Source organism: Sminthopsis crassicaudata, chromosome 3, assembly GCF_048593235.1.
Source record: "Sminthopsis crassicaudata isolate SCR6 chromosome 3, ASM4859323v1, whole genome shotgun sequence".
Lineage (NCBI taxonomy): Eukaryota > Metazoa > Chordata > Mammalia > Dasyuromorphia > Dasyuridae > Sminthopsis > Sminthopsis crassicaudata.
In genome coordinates, this window is record NC_133619.1 from 294,654,394 (window position 1) to 294,680,837 (window position 26,444).

General features: G+C 36.3%; 1 protein-coding gene across 5 annotated transcripts in view; it reads left to right on the forward strand.

The window, feature by feature from the left end:
- Nucleotides 1–1,274: 1,274 nt before the first annotated feature.
- The window catches only part of ACOT9 (acyl-CoA thioesterase 9), a 29,984-nt gene continuing 4,814 nt past the window's right edge, over nucleotides 1,275–26,444 (forward strand). Inside the window, exons 1-11 of one of the 5 annotated variants that reach the window (XM_074300921.1) lie at nucleotides 1,275–1,453; nucleotides 6,469–6,566; nucleotides 7,698–7,724; nucleotides 8,484–8,529; nucleotides 11,625–11,795; nucleotides 11,893–11,930; nucleotides 15,022–15,105; nucleotides 17,031–17,134; nucleotides 19,810–19,883; nucleotides 21,772–21,839; nucleotides 23,033–23,144. In XM_074300921.1, coding sequence (XP_074157022.1) covers nucleotides 1,434–1,453; nucleotides 6,469–6,566; nucleotides 7,698–7,724; nucleotides 8,484–8,529; nucleotides 11,625–11,795; nucleotides 11,893–11,930; nucleotides 15,022–15,105; nucleotides 17,031–17,134; nucleotides 19,810–19,883; nucleotides 21,772–21,839; nucleotides 23,033–23,144 — 842 coding nt within the window. In that variant the 5' untranslated portion in view covers nucleotides 1,275–1,433. The other 4 variants (XM_074300925.1, XM_074300923.1, XM_074300922.1 and 1 more) reach the window with 4 other exon arrangements.

The window sequence follows — 26,444 nt, forward strand, 5'->3', positions numbered from 1 at the left end:
TACAAGTATTATACTGTGTTGTTACAGATAAGGAAACTGAGGTTCAGAGAGGTTCTATGACTACATTGGGAAACAAACTTGGTATTGGTAAGCTGTCATTTAGTGGCTCTGAGACTCAGTTTTCTCATTTATAACATGGGGCTAATACAGGTTTGTTGTGACACTCCAATGAGACATGCCAAATTCTTTGCAAACTTCAAAGAGCTATATTAATGTGAGTAATTATTATTACTGCTTGTGCTATTAATCATGTCGAAGCCAAACTTTTGACTTCAAGTCCAAGGCTCACTCCACTATACATTATTTTTTTTTCTTTTCAAATGCATTCTCCCCAGAACCTTCCTAGGTTCAATAAAAATTTTAAGCCACAGGGAAAACCAAACTCAGTCACAAGACATTTGAGCGCTTATTGAGGGCAAGGTACTGTCTTAGTGCCATGGGAAATACAAAGATACAAGTGGGTCAACAATCGATACACAATTAATCATCATCAAGTGAGCTTTGGAGAGATCTCTGGGTAAAAGTGGGCAATCTGGGAAGATTTTAGTCAGCCAGTCAGCTGATAAGCACTTATTAAACATTTATTAAATGTTTATTATGCCCCAGGGCTGTGCTTTTAATGGTAAAACAAAGAAAGGCAAAAACAGGGTTCCTGCCCATTGGAGCTTATATTAAAATGGAGGGAGATAATGGGCAAAGAACTATGTATACACAAGGTACATGCAGTGTAAATGGAAAGTTATCTCAGCTAAGGCTTTGAAGAACTTAGTTGAACTTTAAAGGATGAGGTAGGATTTAGAGATAGTGGTGAAAAAGGATGACAGACTTTGCCTTATTCCTTGACTTGCTGCAAAGAAGTGTGTAAATATCATTGGGTCCGCAGCAATGCATCCTGTGTTTCAAGGGTTCTTAACCTTTACTGTGCAAGGACCTCTTTGCCACTCTAATGGAGCCTACAGACCCCTTCCGGAAACTGACATTTTTAGAGGCATAAAATGAAATGTACGGGATTGCAATGGAAATTGTAACACTGAAAAGTTACCAAAATATTCCGGGAACAACTTCACGGAGCCCGGATTAAGAGCGCCCAGGCTCAGCAAACGCGGAAGGAAAGCAGGGTGAGCATCTAAATTTATCCCAAGCCAGGGCGGGGGGCAATGGCTTCTGGGGCATCGGTGACAGCTGCAGCAGCCCACCGGGACCCCGAGCTGAAGCCTCGCCTCCTAGGGCCCTCCCCCGGCCCTCCCCTTCCCTTCCCCGTGCCCCGGACTCCGCGAGGGCCACCGGTAGAGGTCGCCACCTGGAAGAGAAGTTTGGCTTGGGGAGCTTTGCAACTCTTTCCCTCCTCCCCCAAGCAGGACTGGGCTGGGCCGTCAGGTCCGCGTCGGCGCGTTTCTTGGGCTGCAGTTGCTGGGGCTGCAACCAGCTGCACCATGTGGCGGGGAGCGACGCGGTAAGGCGCCCTCCGGAGCACTGGGGGGAGCTGGGCTGGCATGGGGCTCCCGCCTATCCTCCCAGCTCCAGGTGAGGGTAGGGGGCCGGGCGGGGCTCCTGCTCCTCCTCCCCTCCTCATTCCTTTTTCTCTCCCTTTTTCTCCGTCCTCCCTCCCTCTCCCCCTCTTCCTTTCTCCTCAACTTTTCTCCTTCCCCATTGCCCTCTTGTTTCTCTTCCCCGTTCTCTCTCAACAACCCCTCCTCATTTTCTTCTCCCCTGCCTCCCTCTCCTCTCATTCTCCCCATCCTCTCTCTCAGTCTTCCCCTCCTTTCATCCTCCGTGTCCTCTGTTTTTCATCTTTCCCATTCGCCTTCTGCTCCCATCCTGTTCTCCCCCTTCTCCCCCATCCTTCTCTCTTCTCTTTGGAGTGATGCTTTATGTCCAGCCCCCGCCCAACCCTCTCCTTGCCAGTGCCCCACCTAGGTCCCTTTAAGTTTTTAAAAGAGGGAATAGGGATTCCCGCCCGGGGCATTATGGCTGATGGGCAGCCAGCTGTTTGCGTTCTGCTTTCTGCTGCTTTTATTTCGCTGGAGCCCAGATTGAAGCAGGGCGATGTCAAAAAGGCTTCCTGGCCATCTTTGAACTCCATTCTATGGGCCCCCGGGTAGCGTGACTCCGCCCCTTCTCTGGGAGGAGTGCCACCCGTGACTAATGCCGTGGGTATTTGTGCAACGCCCTCTCTTCTCGCCCGTATTTTTGTTAGCGGATGGTGGTCAGCTGGTCTCCTGCAGATCATGGGTGTGGTCTGGCTGTGTAGTTTCTGCCCCTTCCTTCTCTTTCTCCTCCTCCCCCGTAATAAAACCGTGGCGCGTGGCCTAGGAGTTTGATGATAAAAAACCGGGGAGCCCTTTGCAGAGAGGGAGGTGGGCATTTATTGGAATGGTTTTAACCGTGAGTATAGGATGTGATTGGAAATTGTCATAAACCTTTCCCAGAAACTAAGGATTCAGGTGTATGTTGCACCTATAAAGGGCCTTTGTTAGGTTTTTGGGAACTGGCAGCGTGTCGGACTAATTTGGGCTCAGCCTCATTCGTGGCAAATGGCTCCACGGTGCCAAGAGCAGTTTGCCCACTCTCCTGACAGGAAGAACTGTTTTGCCTGGAAAGTACCATTTATCATAATTAGAATACTTTTTATGGAGAAGTGATTCTTCGATGACTAATATTTGACAGCTGTGGCTTTGTTGTATTAAGCGCAAATGTGTGAGATCGAATTATTTGAAAGAGAGTTTTGCCTCCTGAGTCACAATTCTGTGAAAAGACTAAAGACCAGGGTTCTTGTAGAGGTTTCGACAATCACTCACTACCTCTGTACTCTCTGTTTAACTCAATCACTACTCTTCTGATTTGGGCAGTATGTTCCAGTAAAGTTCCTTTTCTGGGCCTCATTTTATGAATGAAAGCATTGGACTAAGATGAGATATAAGGTTCCTTTCTGCTCTGTGAACCTGTGAGGAGACTGGAAAAGCTTCCTACCTTTCTCCACACTTAAAGTGTGATCCGGTTACACTGGCCTAGAGACATCCTCTGGTATGTCTCTCCAGGTCAGGATTATCCTGGAATTCTGTCCTCTTATTCTTCTATCATCTCATTTGTTCTCTTTTTTTTCAAGACAACTCAAATTCTACCTTTTGCAAGGGACTTTTCCCTGTCTCCTTTCCTATCTCCCTGTCACCTTGCTCTTTCAGATTACTGCTTTGTATATATCTTGTATGTAATTAGTTACTTTTCTTTTCTCATCCTTAGAATTAAATTTCTCTAGATTAGAACTAGGATTGTTTTGTTTTTTTGCCTTTGTTTCCTCAGTTTTATTAGTGTCTGGTATTTAGTAAGTGCTTAATAAATGCTTATTGACTGACATTCTTTAGGTTACTATATTATAATAAAAAGTTAATTTGGGCTGATTGAGTACTCTGTTCAGAGATAAAAGACTCCATTTAAATAAGATATTTAGTTCATGCAAATCTTTTAAAGTATCATATAGTTTGAATTACCCTTCCTTGACTCTACCAATTTCCTTTAGATTTTCAGGAGGCTAAATTTGTGAGCCAGTGTGCTGCTATGGAAAGATCCCTAGTTCTGCAATTCATTAACTTGGAGTCAAATATTGCCTCTGATACTTAATTCCTGTTTTAGACAAATTACTTAAACTTCTTGGGCCTTAGTTCCCTCATCTGTAAAACTAAAGATTAGCTGGCCTCACAGGACCCTTTTAGCTCTAGAGTTTGATCACATTCGATTCTGGCATGTATTTCTACCATTTTCTAAATATTTCAGGCAAAAGTTGTTTTACTGAAGAAATATAACACACACATATATAGTTAAACTTAAAAGTTTACAAAGCATTTTTCTTTGCAACAACTTTGGTGTTATTTTCATCCCTATTTTACAAAATCAGAAAATAAGCTCAGATAAATTTAAGTGAGTTGTCCATGTTTAGAGAGCTATTAAGTAATCTCAATTTGGGATTAGAACCCATAACCAGCATATTTTTAGGAATAAGAAATGTCTTTGGAAGTTGTCTAGTTTAATTCCTTTGTTTTACAGAAGAGGAAATTAAGGGCCAAGTGATTTGCTTAAGTTCATAAAACTAATTAGTGTCAGAGACAATACTTGAATCCAGATCTCTGACATAGAATCCACTCCTTTTCCCCATATGCTGTGGTAATAATATATTGTGGAAAGTAACATAATATTCTTTATTAACTGCTATTAATAGATTGTTCTTCCCATAACATGCTACTCTGATGACTCATATTTTTAGAAAGGATGATGGATTTTCATAGGATAGGTAGAAGGTAGAAGGAGAAATCCAGTATTTTGCACATGAGGAAAGTGAAGGTTCCATGATGTTTTTTTCCCCCCTCTCTCAAGGTCATCGAGGTAGTTTTATGCTTCTGAACTTTAAGGATCTCATACCAATCTGGAAAGGCTGTGACATTCTGCCTTTCTTAGCTGTAAACCAAAGCAGGAAAATTAAGAGAAATCACCAGAATGCTGACCATGAGGTGGTAAATTTCTTTGACCATATCAATTTCTGCAGCCCATCTGTTAAGATATAGTGGGGTTGTATGATTTATGCTGGTGGTGATATGGTACCCATGTTGATAAAAATCACAGATCTTTACAATAATAAATAATAGTAAGCCCAGTTTACTTAGACTAAAAGTTAATTAGTTGTTGAGAGTGCTAGGAACCCTTCTGAAGCTATATTGACTTTTTCTTTGGGGATGGGGGAGCAAGTGTGACAACATTTAGTAAATGATTGCATTTCTTAATTCTTTTGACCTGAAAGAGGCAGTGTAATGTAACCCTCAGAGAACCCGGCTTCAAATCCAAGCTCTTCTATATCATCTATGTATGACCCTAAGCAAGTCATTTAAGTACCCTCATTGGGACTCTACATTCTTCCTTCCATTCCAGACCTTACCTTACTTAACTTTGACTTGTTGTTGTTGTTTGTCCTTCCTTCTCAAAGGGGCCCATGACTTCAGGAAAGTGATACTATGACTTGCATCTTGAATTAGATTTATGAGGGGAGAGCTGTGCAGAGTCACCAGTCTCACTTTCTCTGAGAGCATCTGAATTCAGTGGCTAGATAGTATTGAGAGGGTCTAGAGATGACCACAGATGCTGTGGGAGATCTTGGCCTTTTAAAGGTAAGGTCTTTCCCAGGTCTTAATTTGATTGAGGCATTCACCATTCAGTGGTTAAGGGTAGGGAAGAAATGAGGCAAAAAATGGCCTCTTTTACCTAGTTTGAAAAAAAAATTTTTTTAAAAGTCTGGGAGGGGAAGACCTTCAGGGTTTTTGGACAAAACAGAAACAATTGCTATTTACCACATTTTTCAGATATGCCTTCCAGGGAATAATTTAAATACTAAGAATCTGATATGGTACAGTAATAAAGAAAAATTAGTCTACCTACTAAGACCATATAATGTATAAATTGAAGAGGGTGGTATACTCTGGGCAGAGATGGGTCTGTGATTTCTTTTTGCCTGTTTGTTTCTCTCTCTTTCTCTCTCCTCCTCCTTCCAAAGTGCCAAGGCCAGATTCGTGGTGAAAAAATTCACCTACTAAAGCTGTGACAAGAAAGTCTTTATTGATTAGAAAAGAACACCTAGATGTCTTGGTGGGCAATATGCTTCCAGAGAGAAATCATATTGCAAGGAGGCATGGCTTGAGATCTTTATTTTGTACACAAGGGGATAATAGAACAGGATTTGTATCTGATAAGCCTTCTCTGCTTCAGAGGATATGGAGAAGTTTGTATAACAAAGGAGTTTCTCCAGAGACTGTAAGTTTGTATAAGAAATGAATTTTTCTCTAAAGGATGTAAGGTTTTGTTGATCATTTACATTCTGGGCTTGGGCTATCTGCTTTTCCCGCTTCATAAACCACTTAAACTTTTCCCACTTTCAATCGCATTTTGCCTGAGCAGAGGTGTTTCTGGCAGCATTTGTTGGCATTGTGTGGCATGAGGGCATGTGCAGGACAAAGTGTTGTGTGTTCAGAACCAAAGGCTGCAGTAAAGTGTCGTGATGTAACCTGGCAAATAAATACTGCTATTCGCCTCAGTTTCCTCATCTGTGAAACAAGCTGGAGAAGAAAATGGCAAGCCACCCCATTATCTGGAAGAAAATGCCAAATGGAGTTTCAAAGAGTCAGACATGATTGAACAACTACTTGTAATACTACACATTTTATTTTATACATTTACAAACATCATTTTGAGAAGGGATCTACCAGTTTCACCAAATTGTCAAAAGGGTCTGTGACATTCAAAATATTAAGACTCTGGGACTTTATTTTCTAGCTAGGGAGGTGACACAACCACAGAACAAAACAAAGCTGGCATCTAACTACTTACTAGTATCTGGATAGAAAGAAAAGGTTCTTGTTCAGTAGTGGGAGAAAAGGGCTTTCCAGCATTTCAAGCTTAATTCTAAATTGATTTTATTTTCATCTTCAGATTTTGTGTGTTAAACAAGGGGCGGGCAAGTCTTGGCAAGATACCTGGCCAAGAGACATTTAATAATGGAACCAAGGGAACCTTTACTACGAAAGGAGGTAAGTGGTACTTAATGAACCTTTGGTGATGGTGTACCTATATTGTCGCTTCTACTCTGATATGCCTCAATTATGTGGGTTAGAATTCTGTCATATGTCACTTGGCTGATCAAACATTTGTAGAAGCATGTTAAAGACAAATTTTTTTTTCAGTCAATGAGAATTTACTAAGTGCCTACTATGTGCTAGGCAGAGTGATAGTGGTTTGATCTGGCCTTAGACACTTACTAGTTGTGTGACCCTAGACAAGCCATTTAACCCTTTTTATCTCAATTCCCTCATCTGTAAAAATGCACTGGAGAAGGAAATGGCAAACTACTCCAGTATCTTTCCCAAGAAAATCCCAAATGGGTTCACGAAGAATCGGACATGATTGAGACAGTCGAAAAACTACAAATGTATGTATATGCTGTGTATACACAGAACTCAGTGTTTTTTAAATCAACTTTATTCACTGAGTAATTAGTAATAAACATTTGTTGGCTGTTTGCTTCCTAACTTGTGGGCCTGTGATGTAATAGATCAAAATGTGTCATGTATGGCACAATGTAGAAATAGTTTTGGACTTTGGTTCAAGTTCTAGTTATATCACCTATGGTCTGATCACTTTATTTCCCTGTGACTCACTTTAATAATCTATCCATTGGCATGATGCTTTGTAAACTATGAAATGCAATATGAATGCTTATTATCCTCATTATTATTATTTCATGCTCATATTGTAATCGTTATTTAATCGTAGCCTAGTTTTCTGGGCTGTTTTCTCTTCACAGTTTTCACTACTCATTAGGATTAACTAGACTAATTTTTAGATATTATTGTTTGAAATTTCTTTTGACATTAATTAATAATACTCCTTGAAATGTCCATTAAGTGAGTCACTGGGTAAAATAATCACCTATATTTTGCACAAAAGTGAAAATTGATGTTAATCCAGACACAATTGTCTTTAACCAAATTAAACTGATGGATTTTGCTTTCATCCTAGTTCACAATACTAATATATAAAGTGTGAAATTCTGTTAGAAAGATAAATGGCAACTCATTCTATTATTTGAAATTATGCATTTTTTTTTTCTGCTTCTACTGGTATTGATTAACTAATTGTCTACTTTCTCTCCATTCATATAGCAGGCTCGCCTATTCCTATGACTAATGGTATGTGGTAATCTGTATGAATTTTTTTTCCATTTTTAGTTTTTAGCATTAATATTCCCTTGCTTTTTATGGTAGAGGTGGGGGGAGATACTGAAATAAAATATATTTTTTAAAATTATCTTGCCTTGCTTGAATTCTTTGTTTTTCTTGCTTAAATTTAGTCAACAACTGAGGGGAAATACACTAGAGCCTTGTTGTAAATCAGCTTATAATTATGCAGATTTGGATATTTTTATGGATCCAGTGATAGTCTCTAAAACTTTTGATCTAACACTTAAAGGATCCATGATTTCCCTGGGATGGATACTACCTTCACCAGCATAGGTTACAGCCCCTTCAGTAGCTTCAGGGATAGGCTTATGAACAGAGAAAACTGAAGAATCTATTAACCTTTAGAGACCCTGGTAATGAGGCCTCTCTGAACTTTGTTAGACTGGAACTTAGATTAAAAAAAAGAAAGGAAAAAAAAAAGCAGAATTGAACTGTTATTGGGGATGCATTTTTGAGGCCTTTCTGGATTGGTAGGACCTCTTAGAACAGGTATGACAGCCTTCAAGAATCCTTTATGCAACAGAAGGACCCCTGGAGGTGAACTTTAAAGTTGGAAAAACAAAGTTTTGTTTACAATTTTGCCTTTGCTGTTTTTAATATCTTCTAAGTGGATGAATAAAGATAGAGTTTCAGTTTAGTGGCTTAATTTTTTCATATTCTCCTAATTTACTTTTATAAATTTTACCAACTGATCTTTATTTTTTTCAGTTCGGGATAAACTTCGGGAGATAGTAGGAATATCCACCCACTGGAGGTATGTTGATGATTATTGATGCGTTGCTTGGTTGATAGTATCAATGAACCTCTTATGAAGAAAAGGAGGTGAGGGGAGGAGGAGAAGGGAAGAGGAAGAGGGGGAGGAGTAGAGAAGATGAGAAAGAGAGCATTTGTGAATTTTTTGTTGTAGTAAGAAGAGATAATGGGATCAGGGGAGGTAGCATGTAGTGCTGTGAAAAGTATATTGTGCTTAGAATTAGGAAAAATTTCCTTTGGAATCCCATCTCTGATATATTCTTTTTTCTTTCTTTGTCTTTTTTAATATAAAGCGTTTTATTTTCAAAATACATGACATAAATAGTTTTCAATATTCACCCTTGCAAAATCTTGTGTTTCAATTTTTTTTCTCCTTCCCTTTCCCCCATCCCCTTTCCCAGATGTCAAGTAATCCAATATATGTTAAACATGTGCAATTTTTCTATATACATTTCCATAATTATCATGATGCACAAGAAAAATCTGATATATTCTTATCGTATTGGTCAATCATCAAGCATTCATTAAGTATTTAAAATATGCCAGGCACAATGTTGAGTACTAGGGAAAGAAAGGCAAAACAGCACAGGGAATTCACATTCTAATAGGGGAGACAGCATGCAAATAACCACGTATGTGTAAGTTATATATTGTGTTAAATGAAAGGAAATCTTTGAGGGAATGTCCTAGGAAGGGAAGGGCTTTTTGCAGAACAGAGACTTTGAACTAATTCTTGAAGATAGCCAGAGAAACTTGGAGGTGGAGGGGAAAAGGGAAGTCCAGTGTTGTGTTTGAGGAACAGCAAGAAGGCCATGTTCCTGGATGATAATAGCAGTAAAGTGTAAAATGATGGGAAATGTAGGAAGCCACAATGTTGTAAAGGGCTTTAAAACTCCAATACAATATTTTATATTTGATCTTAGATGAGATAGTGAGTCATTGGAATTTATTGATTGGGGTGGAATCAATTAAACATTTATTAAGCATCTACTATGTGGAGGCTTTTGAGTGGCTCAGTGAATAGAGGCTTAGACCTGGAATCAGGAAGAAAGACCCGATTTCAAATGTGGCCTCAAGACATTTAACCGCGGGGTGACCCTGGACAAATCACTTGTTCATTCTATTTCCTGTAGTCTACTGGGGAAGGAAATGGTAAACTGTTATGGAAGCAACCTGTTAGTGGCTGCTGGGGATCTAATCCAACAAAATATATCCCTTCATGTGAGTGAATGATAATGAAACAAGGAGACTGAGAGGCAGTTGCATTCTCTGACTTCTCTCAGTAAAGGCTATTTTGCAATTCCTTGAAGTGTGTTATGATTCATAGCTATGGAGGCTCTTCGAGAACTGACCTGCCCCTTAAGGGAATAGTCCCCTTTAACCCTTTACAGGCTTTCTGGGTTTCACACTTAGGCGTGGTCCTTAAGAGTAAATCACTCTAGGATTTTTGCCAAGAAAACTTCAAGGATAGCATTGGTGTGCTGTGGTCCATGGGGTCATGAGGAGTCAGATATGACTGAACAGCAACAATCCCATGGGGAAGTTAGCATGCAAATAAATATTTACAAAGCAAGATATATTCAAGATAAATAGGAACTAATCAACAGAGGGAAGATCTTGATATTAAGAAGGATTGAGTAGCTGAATAAAGAATGGTCTGGAGTAAGGAGAGACTTGATGCAAGGAGACCAACACCATTGGTATCATTTAACATCTTCATAAAATGAAAATAATAATACCCATAGTAATTATTAGAGAGTTAGCATGGCCTAGTGGCTAGAAGGCTGACAGTGGAATCAGATTTAAGTCCTGCCTCTGACACAAATTAGCAAGTGACTTCCCCTTTCAGTTCCCCAGATAAAATTATGAAATTTTCCATATCAAGAGTTCCCTTGTATTTGACATTGCATTGGAATTTTTAAAAAATACTATTGCTACTATCTACCTCACAAGGTAAGAGCATGTGAAGGACCTGCCCTTTTTGATCTTGGACAAATTGGTCTCACCTGCAGTGGGTGATCACTTGTCAGATAAAGGGGTTAAGCCAGATGACCTTTGAGGTTCCTTCCAACTCCAATTTTATGATTTTGTGTAAATCTCAAAAGTGCTTTATAAATGCTGTGTTCTTATCAGGAAACTGACTCCTTAATACACACATTTATTCATTGCTACTTAACCCCTTCTGTGACCCTTGCTTTCCCACTAATCTGTTTTCTTACCTGTAAAATGAGTATCATTATAGTTGCCCTTCCTGATTTTGAAGCTAACATGAGAAAATACTCAGGGTTTCCTCATTTATAAAATGGAAATAATATCATCTGTCTTACAGGGTGATTGTGAGGATCAAATGAATTAACATGTAAAGCCCTTTCCAAATGATACATTTCTGAAAAAAATGCTAAATGCTATTATTCTTATTGTTGTGATATACTAGGATATATGGACATGAGGAAAGTCATTTACTTTCTGAGTCTCAGTGCTCTCACCAATAAATGAAAATAATAATTCTTCTTTCTTTATGGATGAGAAATGGGAAATTGTTAATAAAACACTTTGTAAACTTTAAAATGCTGTATACATGTCAGATATTATTCGTGGCTCTAGTGTCTGTCTAGTTACCCTATTTTATTAAAATCTTTCTCTAGGGGCAGCTAGGTGGCGCAGTGGATAGAGCACCAGCCCTGAATTCAGGAGGACCGGAGTTCAAATCTGGTCTCAGACACTTAACACTTCCTAGCTGTGTGACCCTGGGCAAATCACTTAACCCCAGCCTCATTTAAAAAAAAAAAAAAAAAAATCTTTCTCTTATTCCTTCCCCCCTTTTAAAAAATGCTTTTAAGATATTTTAGAGTACTTTTAAGTATTAACTTTACATTTTTACTTTGCTTTTAACTAATAGTCATAAGAACTTTATCTAAAGAGGCTCTATTTTTTTTTTCCTCATAGGGTGGGGTGGCAGAGGGAAGACTGGGAAAGGAGGGGACTCAAGAAGCAGGGGAGCTTAGTACAGATAAGATAATGGGGAACCTGGTTTGCTGGAGTGTTGACAATAGTCTTGATTGTATGTTATATGTATCTTTCTTCCTTTCTTTTCAGTGACCATGTGAAAACAATGGAGGAGAGAAAGTTACTTCATAGTCTTTTGCCTAAGAACCAGAAAGACCTGCCTCCAAGGAGGATGAAGGACAGTTATATTGAAGTCATTTTGCCTCTAGGAACTCAACCTTTGTTACGGGAGAAATATTTGACAGTATTCAATAGTGTAAGGTAACAGGGTTAGTTTTTATCTGTGGTTTAAATTTTAAAAGGAAATAAATGCACTGTGGTTTCTACTTGTTAAATCCCACTTTTCTTTGTTTCACAGATTTGGCAGGATTCTTGAGGATCTTGACAGCTTAGGAGGTACTAAAGCATGCCAACATTTTTCTGTACAGTTGTAATTATTGCTGTTTACATAGAATCAGGGAACCCTGTGGTTGAAAGGATTCATCAAAGTTATTTAATCATTTCCCCTTCCTTCATATGATTCACTTTGTGTAGATGACTCTACAGGATAGGGAGAGACTTGAGACAAGGATACCATCAATGACTTTACAGCCCTTAAAATTTTTGAAATTCCATTGTTCTTAAACCTTACTCCCTACTTTAGACTTCCACTGAAGATCCTTTAATTCCTCAAATATTTATGAAGTCTGTATACAGGCATTGTGCTAAGTCTTGAGACAGGAACAGAGTAAAAAAGATACAATCCTTAGCTTTAAGAAACTTAGGGGCTTGTCCTAATGTACAGGATGTTCCAAAAACTTCTATTATTAGTAATAGTAATAACAATAATAAAAATAAATTATTATTTGAAGAATAATTTTGAAAATTTGAGAAGCCATTTTGGGCATAACTTCAGGCTTCCTTTCCTTAAACCTAACAAGCTATTTTCTTTTTAGTCTTTCTTCATTGGCATTATGGTTCTGATATATCTGACTTTTATCATAGGTCTAGAATTAGCATCTTGACAGTTTTATTTAAGTTAATTGAATTCTTTGAAATCAGTAATTTGTGTTTTATATATTTTGTTTTTAAAATACTGTGTGCCTCGGAAAAATGTAAGATAAACATCCTGGACCAACAAGGCTTATCAGCTTTCTGCAAATTAGTAGACTTTGCCTTTATTGATGCTTCTATTTTTAAACCAAGAATTTCTTGAACTGATATCTGTTTGTCTTTGATAAGGGCCCTTAGTGTGCAAAAACAGCATTTGAGCCTTACAAAGTAATATTTTGAGGTTATATCTTCCCTTTTGTTGCCAAGGCTTCATTGAAATACATTTACACTGTAGTACCACTAGATATTGGTAAAAACTTCTTAGGAAGATATTAGCAATTGAGTAAATCAACCAGTTTAAGGTGAAATAGAATATTATTAATACAATCTACCAAGTGTCTGATCTACAGTTATGATTATCTACAGATTGAAGACTTGGATGGGAACTGAGCAACTCTATTTAATATTTTGCATAAAGTGGATGCTTGACAAATGTTTATTGAATGCACTAAGAATGAAATTCTTAGATAGCAAAGGGGTAGTAGAAGAGCTAAAATATGACAGAACTATTAAATTAAAGCATTTGCATCATTCATATGAAATACTAAATAAAAATTGGGAAAAGATGCAGATTTTGAGATCATTTTTCATGAAGTCATGAATCAAAGTTTAGAGACACCTTAGAAAGTATGACAGCGTAAGTAGTTTGTGTTTTATCCTACAGGTGACAGGGAATCATTGAACATATTTGACCAAATAAGAGAAATGGTTGACTTATGCTTTGGGAAGATACTTTTGGCAACTATGTGGAAGGTAGATTGCAGATGGGGAGGACTAAAAATAGGGAAATCCAATAAGAGATAATCTGGGTGAAAGATGATAAGAGTCTGAGCAAAGTTGATAGCTGTGAATAAAGAGGAGAGGACAGAGGAAAAAGATGTTATGAAAGTAGAACTGACAAGTCTTGGCAGCTAATTGAATATTGAAGTTAAGGAAGAGGGAATACAGTTAAACATGATGATGATGAGATTGTGAACTCGAATTTACTGATTGTTATTTTTCCTCAGTATTTTTCTTTTACCTCAGCAATAGAGTTTCAAAAAAAAATCCCATTTTTTGGAACTTCCTTAAAAACCAGCTCATTTTGTGTTTTGATGTTTCTGACATTCAAAGAGAATGTTTTCATTCTGTTGTATTCATTTTCCCCTAGTGTGAATTTTTATATGTGTCTTTAAAAAATCTGAGTTGATAGAAGAGTTTTCTGTGCCCTTGCCATATTTATTCTTTCTCTTCTAAAAGCCTTATGTTCTTTTGCCAGAGTTTATGCAAAGATTCCGTCTATTACAAAGGTCTCCCTTTTCTTGTGTAAAATGTCATAATTCTTTTTTTTTTAATTATAGCTTTTTATTTACAAGATAAATGCATAGGTAATTTTTCAGCATTGACAATTGCAAAACTTTTTGTTCCAACTTTTCGCCTCCTCCCCCCTACCCTTCCCCCAGATGGCAGGTTGACCAATAGAATGTCATAATTCTTAAGTGCTATATTCAGCAAACAAAATTGGAAACCAGATCAGTGGGGGCAAATGAAAGGTGTGGAGACAATTATCACAGAAAACATATATTATATATTGACTTCAGTTATAAATGGTCAGAAAGAAAATAGTTGCTAAAAAGCACAATTTTTTTGTTTATTATTTTAGAATGTGGAAAGTCTGTTCTTACTTAAAGGAAGGTGAAAGTTAGACTATTCAAACTATGAATTGTAGTAGGAGGGGATTGCACAAATGAGTGGGTTAAAGTATTGTTGTTCCAAGGTGAGTGAGAGGGCCTAGAGTGGGGATGATAAACCTGAGGATGTGTGTACCGGAGAATAAAAGCCAGATTTCAATCAGAAAATTGCTTCATAATTTAGTACCTGAGAGCCAAGAGCAAAAAAGATGTCTCAGGGTAGCAAGGTAGTGCATTGGATAGAGAACCAGCCCTGAAATCAGAAGGACCTGAATTCAAATCTGGCCTCATTTAATCCAAATTGTCTCAGCCCCTCCAAAAAATGATGTTTCAGTTTGAAATTTTCAACTCCCTTAATTTTCAAAACTTTATAAAATAATAGCAATATAATAGGTTGGAAAGAAGTTTGTACTAGAAACCATGACTCTATAATTCAAGGACTTTGCCACTACCAATTATGTGACTTTGCACAAGTCTCTTCTCTTCTCTGACATGTTCTTTCCTTATTGCTAAAATAAGATAGCTAAACTGACTTCTCTAAGGAGTCTTTTAGTCAAAACAGCTTATGTCAAAACTCTAAGATGAGATCAGCACCTTCCATGTCAAATGAAGGCCCAGAACTTTACAAGGTGTTATCTGTTTATATGTTGTGAGTCAGGGAGCTAAATATTGAGAAATACTTTTACTCTTCCCTGTCACTAACAATTTCTTTCATTTCTCCTTAGTTCTCATTTGCTATACTCACACCAAAATGGAGTCTGTCAAGATGTCCCCGTTCTCTATCGTGACGGCCTTGGTTGACAAAATTGGTAAGTTATGTCATCAGACATTCAATTGAATTCAATTCAATGTCAATAACCAATTGAATATCAAAATATTTAATAAGTATTGGTTAATTTGAACAAAAACAATTTGTTTTCATATGAAATTTTATTATGCTTCACTTTATTTCTTCCCAACTTATTAGTACCCATTTCTAAAGCTAGGATTAGTTCTTCATGTATGACTGTTGGAATTGACTTCAAATTTGATTGTGTCAGTTTTCTAGAACTTAGTCTGTCTTTCCTCAATCTTTCTTTCCAGAGCTACCTGGCCTAGTTCTGGTACCAAAGTGAGACCAGCAAAGCAAAGCTTCTCTAGGGGACTTCTTCATCAATTAGTTGCCTGAGTTATATAAAAACTCTCCCAAGTGATACATTTTTTTTTTTAAATGAAACTTTTTATGAGAGATCTGAGCATTAAAAAAATCATAATTTTAGGTTCTGAAGACTTCAGAAATCCAATCTCTTGCTCAACACAGGAATCTCTGCGATAGTGTCTGATGGATGGTCACCTAGTTTGTGCTTGCACATACTCAATAAAGGCAAGCTTCCTACCTAACAAGGCAACCCAGTTAATTCACTTGTACATAGCAAGCAGCTAGGGGGCACAGTAGTTAGAATCCTGGATCTGAATTCAGGAAGATTTGCATTTAAATACTGCCAGGCATTTACCAGATATGTAATCCTGAGCTGGTCACTTAACTTTACTCTTCCTCAGTTTCCTCATCAGTAAAATAGGGATAATAATAGTTCCTATCTTCCAGAGTTGTTGAGAGGATAAAATGAAATATTTGTAAATTTTGAAAACATTAAGGCTTAATGTAAATGGTAACATAATATTCATATTATTATTTGTTTAAAAGATGTTTTTTTCCTTAGGGTAGAGAAAGAATTCTGGACTTGGAGTCAGAAAATCCAGATTCAGATCATGGCCCTGATATTTATTAGCTGGGTGACTTCAAGCAAATCACATCATTCCCCTTAACTTCATCTCCCCTTCCATAATAATACTTGCTCTACCCTCCTCACAGGGTTGTTAAGATGAAAGTATTCTATAAAACTTAAAGCAATACATACATGTGAGTTGTTACAGATTTGATCTAGATTGTAAAACCTACTCCATCCTTCTCATCTTAGATAACTCTCTTTCATGTCATAATATAGTATATTTAGTGAGTCAAATGCTACCTTTTACTAGTATATAATATTTCCTATAAAATATTTAGAGCTCTTAAAGAAATAGTATTCTCATATAAATAAGGGCAATTTAATTAAATTGAAACCAAGTACAAACTAAGAGAAGTAAAAATATATGCTTTTAGAAACACATGCCTCTGTATTTTTCTGCCCATTAGTGCAGGGATTCTTAACCTGGGGTGGGTTTAAGAAAATCCATGTATTGGAAGGGGAAAATGTGATATTTTTTATTTTCACTAACCCTTGATTTCATAATCCCATGTATTTTAATTCTGTGCCTTTAAAAACATCTGTATGAAAAGAAGTCCTTAAAGGGGTTTCATCAAACTTCTGAAGGCTCTCCTGAAACAAGAGGTTAAGAACGTCTGTTCTAGAGAGTTACAAGAAGAAAGGAGTAGGAGAAACCTTATAGTTAGTTACAAAGATTTGCCCTTTCTGGTTCCTATACTGAATGTGTAACATACTATACTGTCTCTGGAGACATTGTCCAGACTCCTATCTTCTCAAAGGAGAAGCCAGATAGGAGACCTTTGTAACCTTTGTTTATTTCATTTTGTTAATAAGTATTTATTAAGCACTAAATCTAAATTTAATCTGGCTTTATTGCCTTATTCATCTTATTTTCTAAACATTCTGCCTAGTGATCCAGATTCAGAGTAGGGTAAAGGGGGCTGAATAGATCTATTCAGTGAATTTTTTCATTGCATTTTTTTCAGATTTATGTAAGAAGGTCATAAGTCCAGAATGTGATATTAAGTTCACTGGACATGTGAGCTGGGTTGGAAAGACATCTATGGAAGTCAAGATGCACATGTGTCAGGTGAGCAGCAACTTTGTTTCTGAATTCCTGGTTTTTTTGAATTTTGTAAAAAGAGGGGAATGGATGGACTATATGACCTCCGAGATTGCTTCTAGTTTTAAATCTGTGAACCTATGATCCTATACTTGCTCTTCTGTCTTTATGAGTGACCAGATAATTCCTCTTAAAAGAATAAACCATACCCTTCATCACAGTTGCTATCTTGCTAACAGTTTGCTAGTTGGTGATGGGAAGGAATAAGTAAGAATAAAAACTATTCTCACCCTTACTAGGAAAAACAATAAAAAATATACTAATGGTGCAGCAATAACATCCTTTTTACATATGTGAGAACCCACATTATTTAGTGTCTTCTTATCCTTTTGAAATCATGGATGGCAACTCCTTATTAAGTAATTTTTTTCTAGTTCTGCTTGAAGAATTACACAAAACTGAAATATATTAAGAATAAATAAAAATAGCTATGTACTGTAATGTTAAAGTTGACAAAGGGCTTTACGTGTACCTCCTCATTTGATCCTGACATAGCCACCATCTCTTCTCTCCACTTCATTTGATTCTAAATGTCAGTGCAAGTATGGTATAATGGAAAGAACATTGAAGTCAGAATATAAATGTTTGAATCACAGCTCAGACTCTTATTGACCTATAGGAAAATTAGTTAATTTCTTTTAGCTTTAGATTCATCTGTTAAATGTGGATTGTGTAGTATCTAGTCATTGTAGTGCCTCCTTCACAGAGTAATAAATAAAGTTGAGTAGTAGTTGTTTTATTATAGTAATTGGGAACCACTGGTGTTTTTCTGAATAATTATTGGAAATAGAGGAAGAAATTTGATGGTAAGAAATACCCTATAGGGCATAGCTTTTATGTATTTCTTGTAAAACTTAAGAGAATCTGCAAAATTTATTTTCTGCAAACTAACTTATGAATATTTCAGTGGATCTGGAATCTCACTGGTGTGAATTATGATAGGATTAGCATTTTCCTTCTTCTTTCTTTCCATCCACAACATGGGGAAGTTTTACTTAAAAGAAGATAAAACTGCCCCGAATGTCCTACATAATTGGCCCTGGATTCTCTGATGAAATGAGACATTGTAAAGTGCTTAGACACTTAATAAATGCTTGTTCCCTCCTTCCTGATCATTTAAGGGCATAAAAAGTATCAGCCATATGAAATCTAGATCCCTTGGATTTGATGGATTTCTGAAGCCCTTTTGAGTAATCTTGCCTTTCTCTGCCCTGCTGACCATAGATGTGTCTGCGTGTGGGCACAAGGGGGACTGTGTCTAAAGGAGCTAAGTTCCCCTATATTCCTGTTGTACATTCCTACCATATTAGGACAAAATCCATTTTGTGGTAAATGGTCATTGATTTTCAAATATATCATTATATCTCAGTCTTGAACCTGATCTAAGAGACAGCTGGTGTTAAAACTGTTTCCATACATGGATGTTCCATTATCAGTGATGGAATAGACAATTTGTTTTAAAATCTTATACAATTCTTTCCCCCATTTCAACTATTTGTCATATTCCTTCCAGCTTCTGCCTTAAATGCTCTGCTTCCTTAAACTCACTTGGGTCTCTGGCCAAGCCGTCTGCAAGCTTGTTTTGTAGGCAGTATGACAGGCACAAGATTGCCCACTATCTTCCTTTTTAATATATTTTTAAAAACTATGTTCTTAAAATTGGGGTACTCTAACCCATAGTATCTCTCTACTTGGCAAAGTGCTCAAGCATTTGGTGATTAATGTGGATTCTTACATTTTGGCAGTTAAGCACTTTTTATATAATGCCTTTTGGTTTACAAAGCACTGAATATGTTATGTGTTTCAATCTATTTATTTGCATAAGTTAAACATTTTTAGGAGCTGGTAAAGAAACATAAATTATGGGTTGGGTGGGACTTCTGAAGCCATTGGGTTCAAATCTCTTATATTTCAGATGAAGAAATTTAGGCCTAAAAAGGTTAAGTGAGTTGTCCGAGGTCATGTAGTTAATAAGTATCTGGGATAAATTTTGAAGCTGGATCTTATTGACTTTTAAGTCTGGTATTCTATCCCTTATAACACCTAGCTGGTGGTAGTCTATGTCAGTATCTGTTCTTTTTTCTTTCCATTTTTAGTATCACCTGCTCGTTTAGATGTGTCTCAATAAAGACAGTAAAAGATTCAGCTTCATAAGATTTATCTGGCTTTATGGCCTATGCTCTATCAGAGTTTATTGATAAGATTAATGTGTTCATGAAAAAATTTGGAACATTGTATATGAGAGGGTTTTTTGGTGGGGGGGATAGAATTTGTGATTTTGTTAGTATTGAGAATCCCTGGTGATGAAATTCCTTCCACTGATGCAGATTAACACCCAGTGTTTAATTTGTAATTTCAGAGAGTTGCCTGTACACTGAAAAGTTAAAGAGCTTTCTAGGGTCCCTTAACCAGTATGTGCTAGAAGCATAATTTAAATTTAGGTCTTTCTGTCTCTTGGGCTCACCACCCAATCTCCCATGTTGCCTATCAACATGTCAGAGTCAGATAACTAAATAAGAATGATTTAGATGTTCAAAGTTATTTTCAGTGATTATTTCTAAAGCTATGGGATTTGTTTAGAATTGCAGTATTATTTATAACCAATATCTGTTCTATCTGAACTCTTTCCTTTTTTATTTTAGTTACATGATACAGTTTACCATCCTGTCTTGGATGCAACATTTGTAATGGTGGCCCGTGATTCTGAAAACAAAGGGTAATTATTGATCTAAAATTGAAGCTACAATATGTCTCAGGAATTTTTTATTATTTTTGTTCCACAGGAACTAAATTGAATTTCTAAATTAATTGGCTTAGTTATTTCTAGTGGAATTAACTAAGTTAATTTATTTAGCTAAGAAGCAGCTAAATTCCATATTCTCCTTACTTATACACTCCTCCTGCTACTTTTCCCTTAAATTCACTTTAAACATATTTTAGCTATCCTCAAATTTACATATGAGGATATTTATTACCAATTTTTGTTTACTGCAGTAGAGTTAACCACAAATAAAATTTGAGTTTTATCTCGACATCCTTTAGCTGTGTACTAGCTTTGAACAAAATCGGTCAAATTCTTAAAATAAATTATTATTAAATGAACAAACAAATACCAAATATGATATGCCTAAGTTAAAGCAGAACCTTCATTTTATCCAACTAATGTACGTGGTGTGGGACAATTAATCTATCTATCTATCTATCTATCTATCTATCTATCTATCTATCTATCTATCTATTCAAGGATGTGTGCTACCTGTACACTTTTATAGCATGCCATATTTGTTTGAAAGATAGTGCGGTCTAGTGTAGTTATTCTCAAACTTTTTTAGTCTAAGGACCCCTTTCCAAGATTTGAAAATTGTTGAAGATCCCAAAGTTATTGTTCAGGCATTTTTTAGTCGTGTCTGACTCTTCATGACCCCATTTGAGGTTTCTTGGCAAAGATTCTGAAGTGATTTGTCATTTTTTTCTCTAATCCTTTTTATAGATGAGGAAAACTGAGGCAGACACAGTGAAGTGACTTGCCTAGGATCACATAGCTAGTAAGTGTCTGATGCCAAATTTGAACTCAGGCCTTCCTGAATTCTGGCCTGGTGCCCTTGCCAATGAGCCCACTTAGCTGTCCCTGAAAACCCCAAAGAACTTGTTTATTTATATGTATATTATCTATATATGTATGTACATATATACACATACATATATGTGTGTATATATGTATACATACATATATACATATATAAACATTTGTATTTGTCATATTAGAAATTAAAACATAATTAAAATATTTATTGTCATCAACAATGGTAACAAACCTATTATATGTTAATATTTATGGCACATTTTTGTGAAAAATAACTTATTTTCCAAAACAAAAATTAGTGAGAAGAGGGGCATTGTTTTACATATTTTTGCAATTGCTTTAATAGCAATTTACCTGGCTTAATAAAAGACAGCTCCACACTCCTCTATACTTATGTATCCAATCTAAGGCTTGTTATCTACATGTGTAATTTTAAAAGGCAAGAGTATCTTAATACTTAGAAATAACATTTTAGTACTGCTAAAAAAATGTTTTTGATACTGAGAACCCTCTAAAAGGTGATCCTCAGAGATCTGAAGATTACACTTTGAGAAGTGGACAGAGAGGGTTTCAGAGTTATGGTGGAGTCATGGGAATTGACCCTGGCCTTGACCTGTGGCAAGTCACTTTTAACTTCTCAGGACTCTAGGCAACTTCTTCAACATATAAATGACAGAAAAGTGGTAGGAGTTTCTTCACCTGGAGTTCATTGTACTAATGAGATGCCAAGTTAGTACCTGTCCCTGTCCATACTTGATTGCCTCCAAATGACTCCTGTCAGACCAAGCTTCTCTTTTTCTCAGTCCCCATTTCCATTTTGGCAGAGGGAAATCTAGATTCAAACTTTGACTCTGACTAGTCACAAGAAAGTCACATCGTCCTGGCAGTTCTCTAAAACTACAAGAAAGAGACAAGTTGCAAATCTGAATCAGTGGAAAAAATTTCCATGGCAGAACAGATCTGCATATTGTTGAAATCATAGAATTGGATCAAAAGTTTATTTATTTTTCTCTCTCTTCAGGCCAGCTTTTATAAATCCACTAGTACCTGAAGGTCCAGAGGAAGAGGAACTCTTCAAGCAAGGAGAATGTATGTCAATAGAATCCTGGGGAGCTTTTAAGATTGTTTACTGAAACTATGTACAAATCAAATGTTCTCTTCGTGTGGGATGCTGTTAATTTTTTAGGTTTGCTTTTTAAGAGTCTTTGAGGAGACTTTGAGTCTCTTAAAGTCTCACCCACTTTGATGAGGGACTTGGATTGAATTGTTAATTTGAGGAATTCCAAATTCAAATGCTACTAAATTTTTTCTGATTTATAAACTAAGTCAAAGTCTTCCCTCACCCCCAGACTATTTAATGTATTCTAATGAATTTATCAAAGTTATTGAATGTCTTCTGAGCTGGGAAGCATGAAAGGCAACAAAAATATGAGTATAGTACATCACTCTGCTTTCTAGGATACTGAAGTCAAGTGGGTAGAGAGAGGGGAGATTGGGAGGTGGGAAAGAAACAAGAAGGATACAAACAGCACAAAACAGAATATGAGAGATACTAAAGGCAGTGGGCTATCAGGGGTAAGGGAGATTGTTTTGGCTAAGAGAAGCTGAGAAGGTTACTTAGAAGAGATTATAATTGAGCCAGGCCTTTTTTGCCTGAAATTACCCATGTAATGCTTTTAGATAAATGAACTATTACTATACTTCATGTGAAAGTATACTTTAGTGGGGAGAAGATAAATCAGTTTCTTTTACTATAAAGAATAAACTGAGGGTAGCAAAATGGATAGAGCACTGGCCCTGGAGTTAGGAGGACCTAAGTTTAAATGTGACCTCAGACATTTACTAGATGTGACCCTGGAAAAGTCAGTTAACCCCAATTGCTTCCTTAAAAAAAGAAATAATAAATACATTTTTAAGATAAACTTTATTTTCTATACTTCCTTAAACTACTTAGAATCTAGAATATAGCACAAATATCAATTCTGTTGAACCTGTATTTATTTGGATTCAGCTCTTTTGATACTTCATAATGCTGTAAAGATGTAGACATTTAGAGAAACAAGATTATGTTAGCTGCAAATGATTGAAAGAGTATAGCATAAACTTCTTGCATATTGCTTGCTTTAACTGTGGTGCACTGTGACATTTTTGAATTTCCTATTTAGAGAGACAAGATTATATTAGTTGCAAGTGACTGAAAGAGTATAGTATAGACTTTTTGAGTGCTGCTTACTATTCTAACTGTAGTACATCATGAGGTTTTTGAATTTCCCATTTTCTAGTGAATAAAGGGAAGAGGTTTGCCTCCAGCACTGCATCCTTATTGAAGATGGCTCCCACTGCAGAAGAAAGAAATGCTGTTCATGACATGTTCCTTAACACACTGGATCCAAGGCAAGTTGCAGCAGACCATAAGAGGGAGAGTAGCTTTTGAATATGGGATTATTTTGGATGACCTAAGTTTAATGGATTTCAAAATGGCATATACATTTTAAAATTACTCATAGCATTGAGTTGTTCTCCAGTGCCTTATGATATCATGGAAGTGACCATGCAATCTTAAAAGACTAGATCAGTGGCACACAAACATTGGCAGAAACAGAGTTTCTAGGAACTGGGATGTCAACATACATGTGGTTCAGGAATCACTGTATACATGTTTGAAGAATCCCATCACCAGAAAATTGACCACCGGGGATGAATTTTTTCATCCATAGCTAATCATGAAACTTTTTATATGGGTTTGCATTGTTGGAGGCAGCATTCTTCACTAATGAAATCTCAGGCTCTTGAAGAATTGAAGTATCTCTGAAGCTACATATTTTTCCACTTTGTATAGTGAAAATACAACTATGTGATGAAAAGTGTGTCTGCATTTTGTGTGTAGCTCTTGGGGTACCCCAGACTATACTAGATTCAAGAAGACATTGACTTTAGGGTCACCAGTAAGATAATGTTTCCTGACCTCTCACTGTCATTTCAAGAATAGAAAAATTTTAGACCTATGAAGGTATCAAAAGTTTATCTCTTTGCCTCTAGGAAAAGAGTGTAATTTTTTTTCCCCACACTTGTTTGATAAACTCTGAGCTTTATTTTTTTCTTCAGTAAATCTAAGGTTAGGTGTAATGTTAGTAGTTGGTTCTCTAGATTACATTCTGAAATGAAAAGGACAATGTAGAAGGGTATTGTAGGAAATGACTTAGAGGCCACTGCATTTCATTGGCTGTTCCAAGTTGTAAGATTCCATGCTAAGCACTTAGAATATAATAACAAAACCAAAATAGTCCTTTCCCCCAATGAAGTGATATTCAAATTTTTTTTGATCTCACATACCCTTTACAGTCTTAAAAGGTTTTGAGGACTGCTCAAAAAGCTTTTATTTACATGGGTTATATCTATCTGTTTAACTGAAAGACAGTAATATTTAAGATATTTATTAATTCACTTAAAAATAATAATAGTAAGCTAATTGCATATTAATATAAGTAAACTTTTAATGAAAATAACCATTTTTACAAAACAAAAAAAGATTGGTGAAGAGAATATAATTTTTTTTAGATCTCTTTAATAGACATTTCTGGCTTAACAGAAAACACTTGGGTTCTTCTATCTCAAAGGCCTCATGTAGGAGATGGTACCTAAACTGAGCCTTGAAGGAAGCCCAGTATTCTATGAGGCAGAAGAAAGGAAGGAGGGGAATCCTGAAGGGAAGTTGGGATTAATACCAACAACTTCCAGAGATATCCAACTTGTGCAACAGTCAAGAACCCTAATTCTCCTTTTTTCCTGATTTGACTCAACTCTGTCTTCATATCATACTTCAACATTTGTACCTTCTAGTTGCTAGGTATTATTACACTTTGTAATAATCCTTACATTTTCTTGCACCAGGGGCTTTTGGTAGAGAATTTTATATACTTAGTAATTTACTTTAACTTTTCAGAGAAGGTAAACAGTGAAGAAGAGGAAAATGAGGCAGCAAAGATTAATTGCATTGAAAGCAAGGAGGTAGAATTGAGTGGGAATCATGGGAGAAAGACACAAAAATTATAAGATCTTTGATTATAAGGTAGCATATTTAGTATTTTGGGTAACAAATTTAAAAAACATCAAACAACCCTCCTCATCTGTCCCCCAAAAAAGAAAAAACAGCAGTATGTGATAGAGTCTTGCTTTTGGCTATTAGTAGCTAAACTATATGATTTCAGAAAAGTCATTCTTTGGTCTCAGTTGTTCACTCGCTTTAGCTATGACCAACTCTTCATGACCCCCTTTGGGGTTTTCTTGGCAGAGATAATGGCGTGGTTTGGCATTTCCTTCTCCAGCTTGTTTTACAGATGAGGAAACTGAGGCAGAGAAAAGTGACTTGCCCAAGATCATACTGCTAGTAAGCATCAGAGGTCAAATGAATTCAAGTCTTCTTGACTCCAGGCTTGGCATTCTGGCCAATGTGCCACTTAGCTGCTCAGTTATTTCATTTGTTAAAATGAGAGATTACATGATCTTCAAAGTTACTTCCATCCTTAAAATTCATTGAATCTAATATATTTTGAGACTCAGATGTTTCTAAATAAGACATATTTAAATTTACTGGTATAGTACATGATTGTGAAAAGAGCTCAGAAAAAGATATGTCTCCTCTCCACTAGTTTGGCTCTGCCCCAAGAATTTTATACAAACAACATCAAGAGACTTCTGGCACATTAAAGGAATCAGAAAATTGACATACTGTTCCAAATACAGGAAGCATTATTGTTGGACTGGGTTTTTTTTTTTTTGGTGGGATGGCAAATTCTGCCTTATACAAAATCTATTTGTGGCATATAAAGCATAAAACCTAGGTGTTACTTTTTTGCATATGCCTTGTTTTGGTTTGGCTTTCAAAGAGAACTCACTTTAAGGAAACAACCTGTACTTAGATCAAAAAATAACTTTAATTAGTTATTTCTAAGGTTAACAAATGTGAAAACAGAACAACAACAACAACAATAACAAAAAACAAGTAACAGTTCATGTGAGGAATAACAAGTGCCTGAACTAGAGCAGAGACCATGTAAGTAGAAAAAAAAACTAATGTGAGCAGGATATACTCCAGAGGAAAAATCAAAAAAGATCAGAAAACCTTTGGACATGGTGGAGGTTTGGAAAATGAAGATGACTTAATGGCCCTGTGAATGACAGTCATTTTATCAACAGGATATAAAAAAGCGATTCCCAATAAGATCAGGGGTGAAACAAAGTTGTCCACTATCACTATAACTGTTCAAGATTGTATTAGAAATGTTAGATTTGGCAAAAAAGAAGAAAAAGAGATTAAAGGAATTAGAGTAAGTAATGAGGAAACCAAATTATTATTCTTTGTAGATGATATGATGGTATACATAAAGAATCAACTAAAAAACCACTAGAAACAGTCCACAACTTTAGCAAAGTTGCAGGATACAAAATAAATTCACATAAATCATCAGCATTTTAATTTATCACCAACAAAATCCAGGAGCAAGAGATACAAAGAGAAATTCCATTTAAAATAATTGTTGATAATATAAAGTATTTGGGAGTCTACCTTGATAATATAAAATATTCTGCCAAGGCAAAGTCAGAAAATATATTAACACAACTATAAAATACTTTCGACATAAATAAAGTTCCAATAAGCAATTGGAAAAATATCAAGTGCTCTTGGATAGGCTG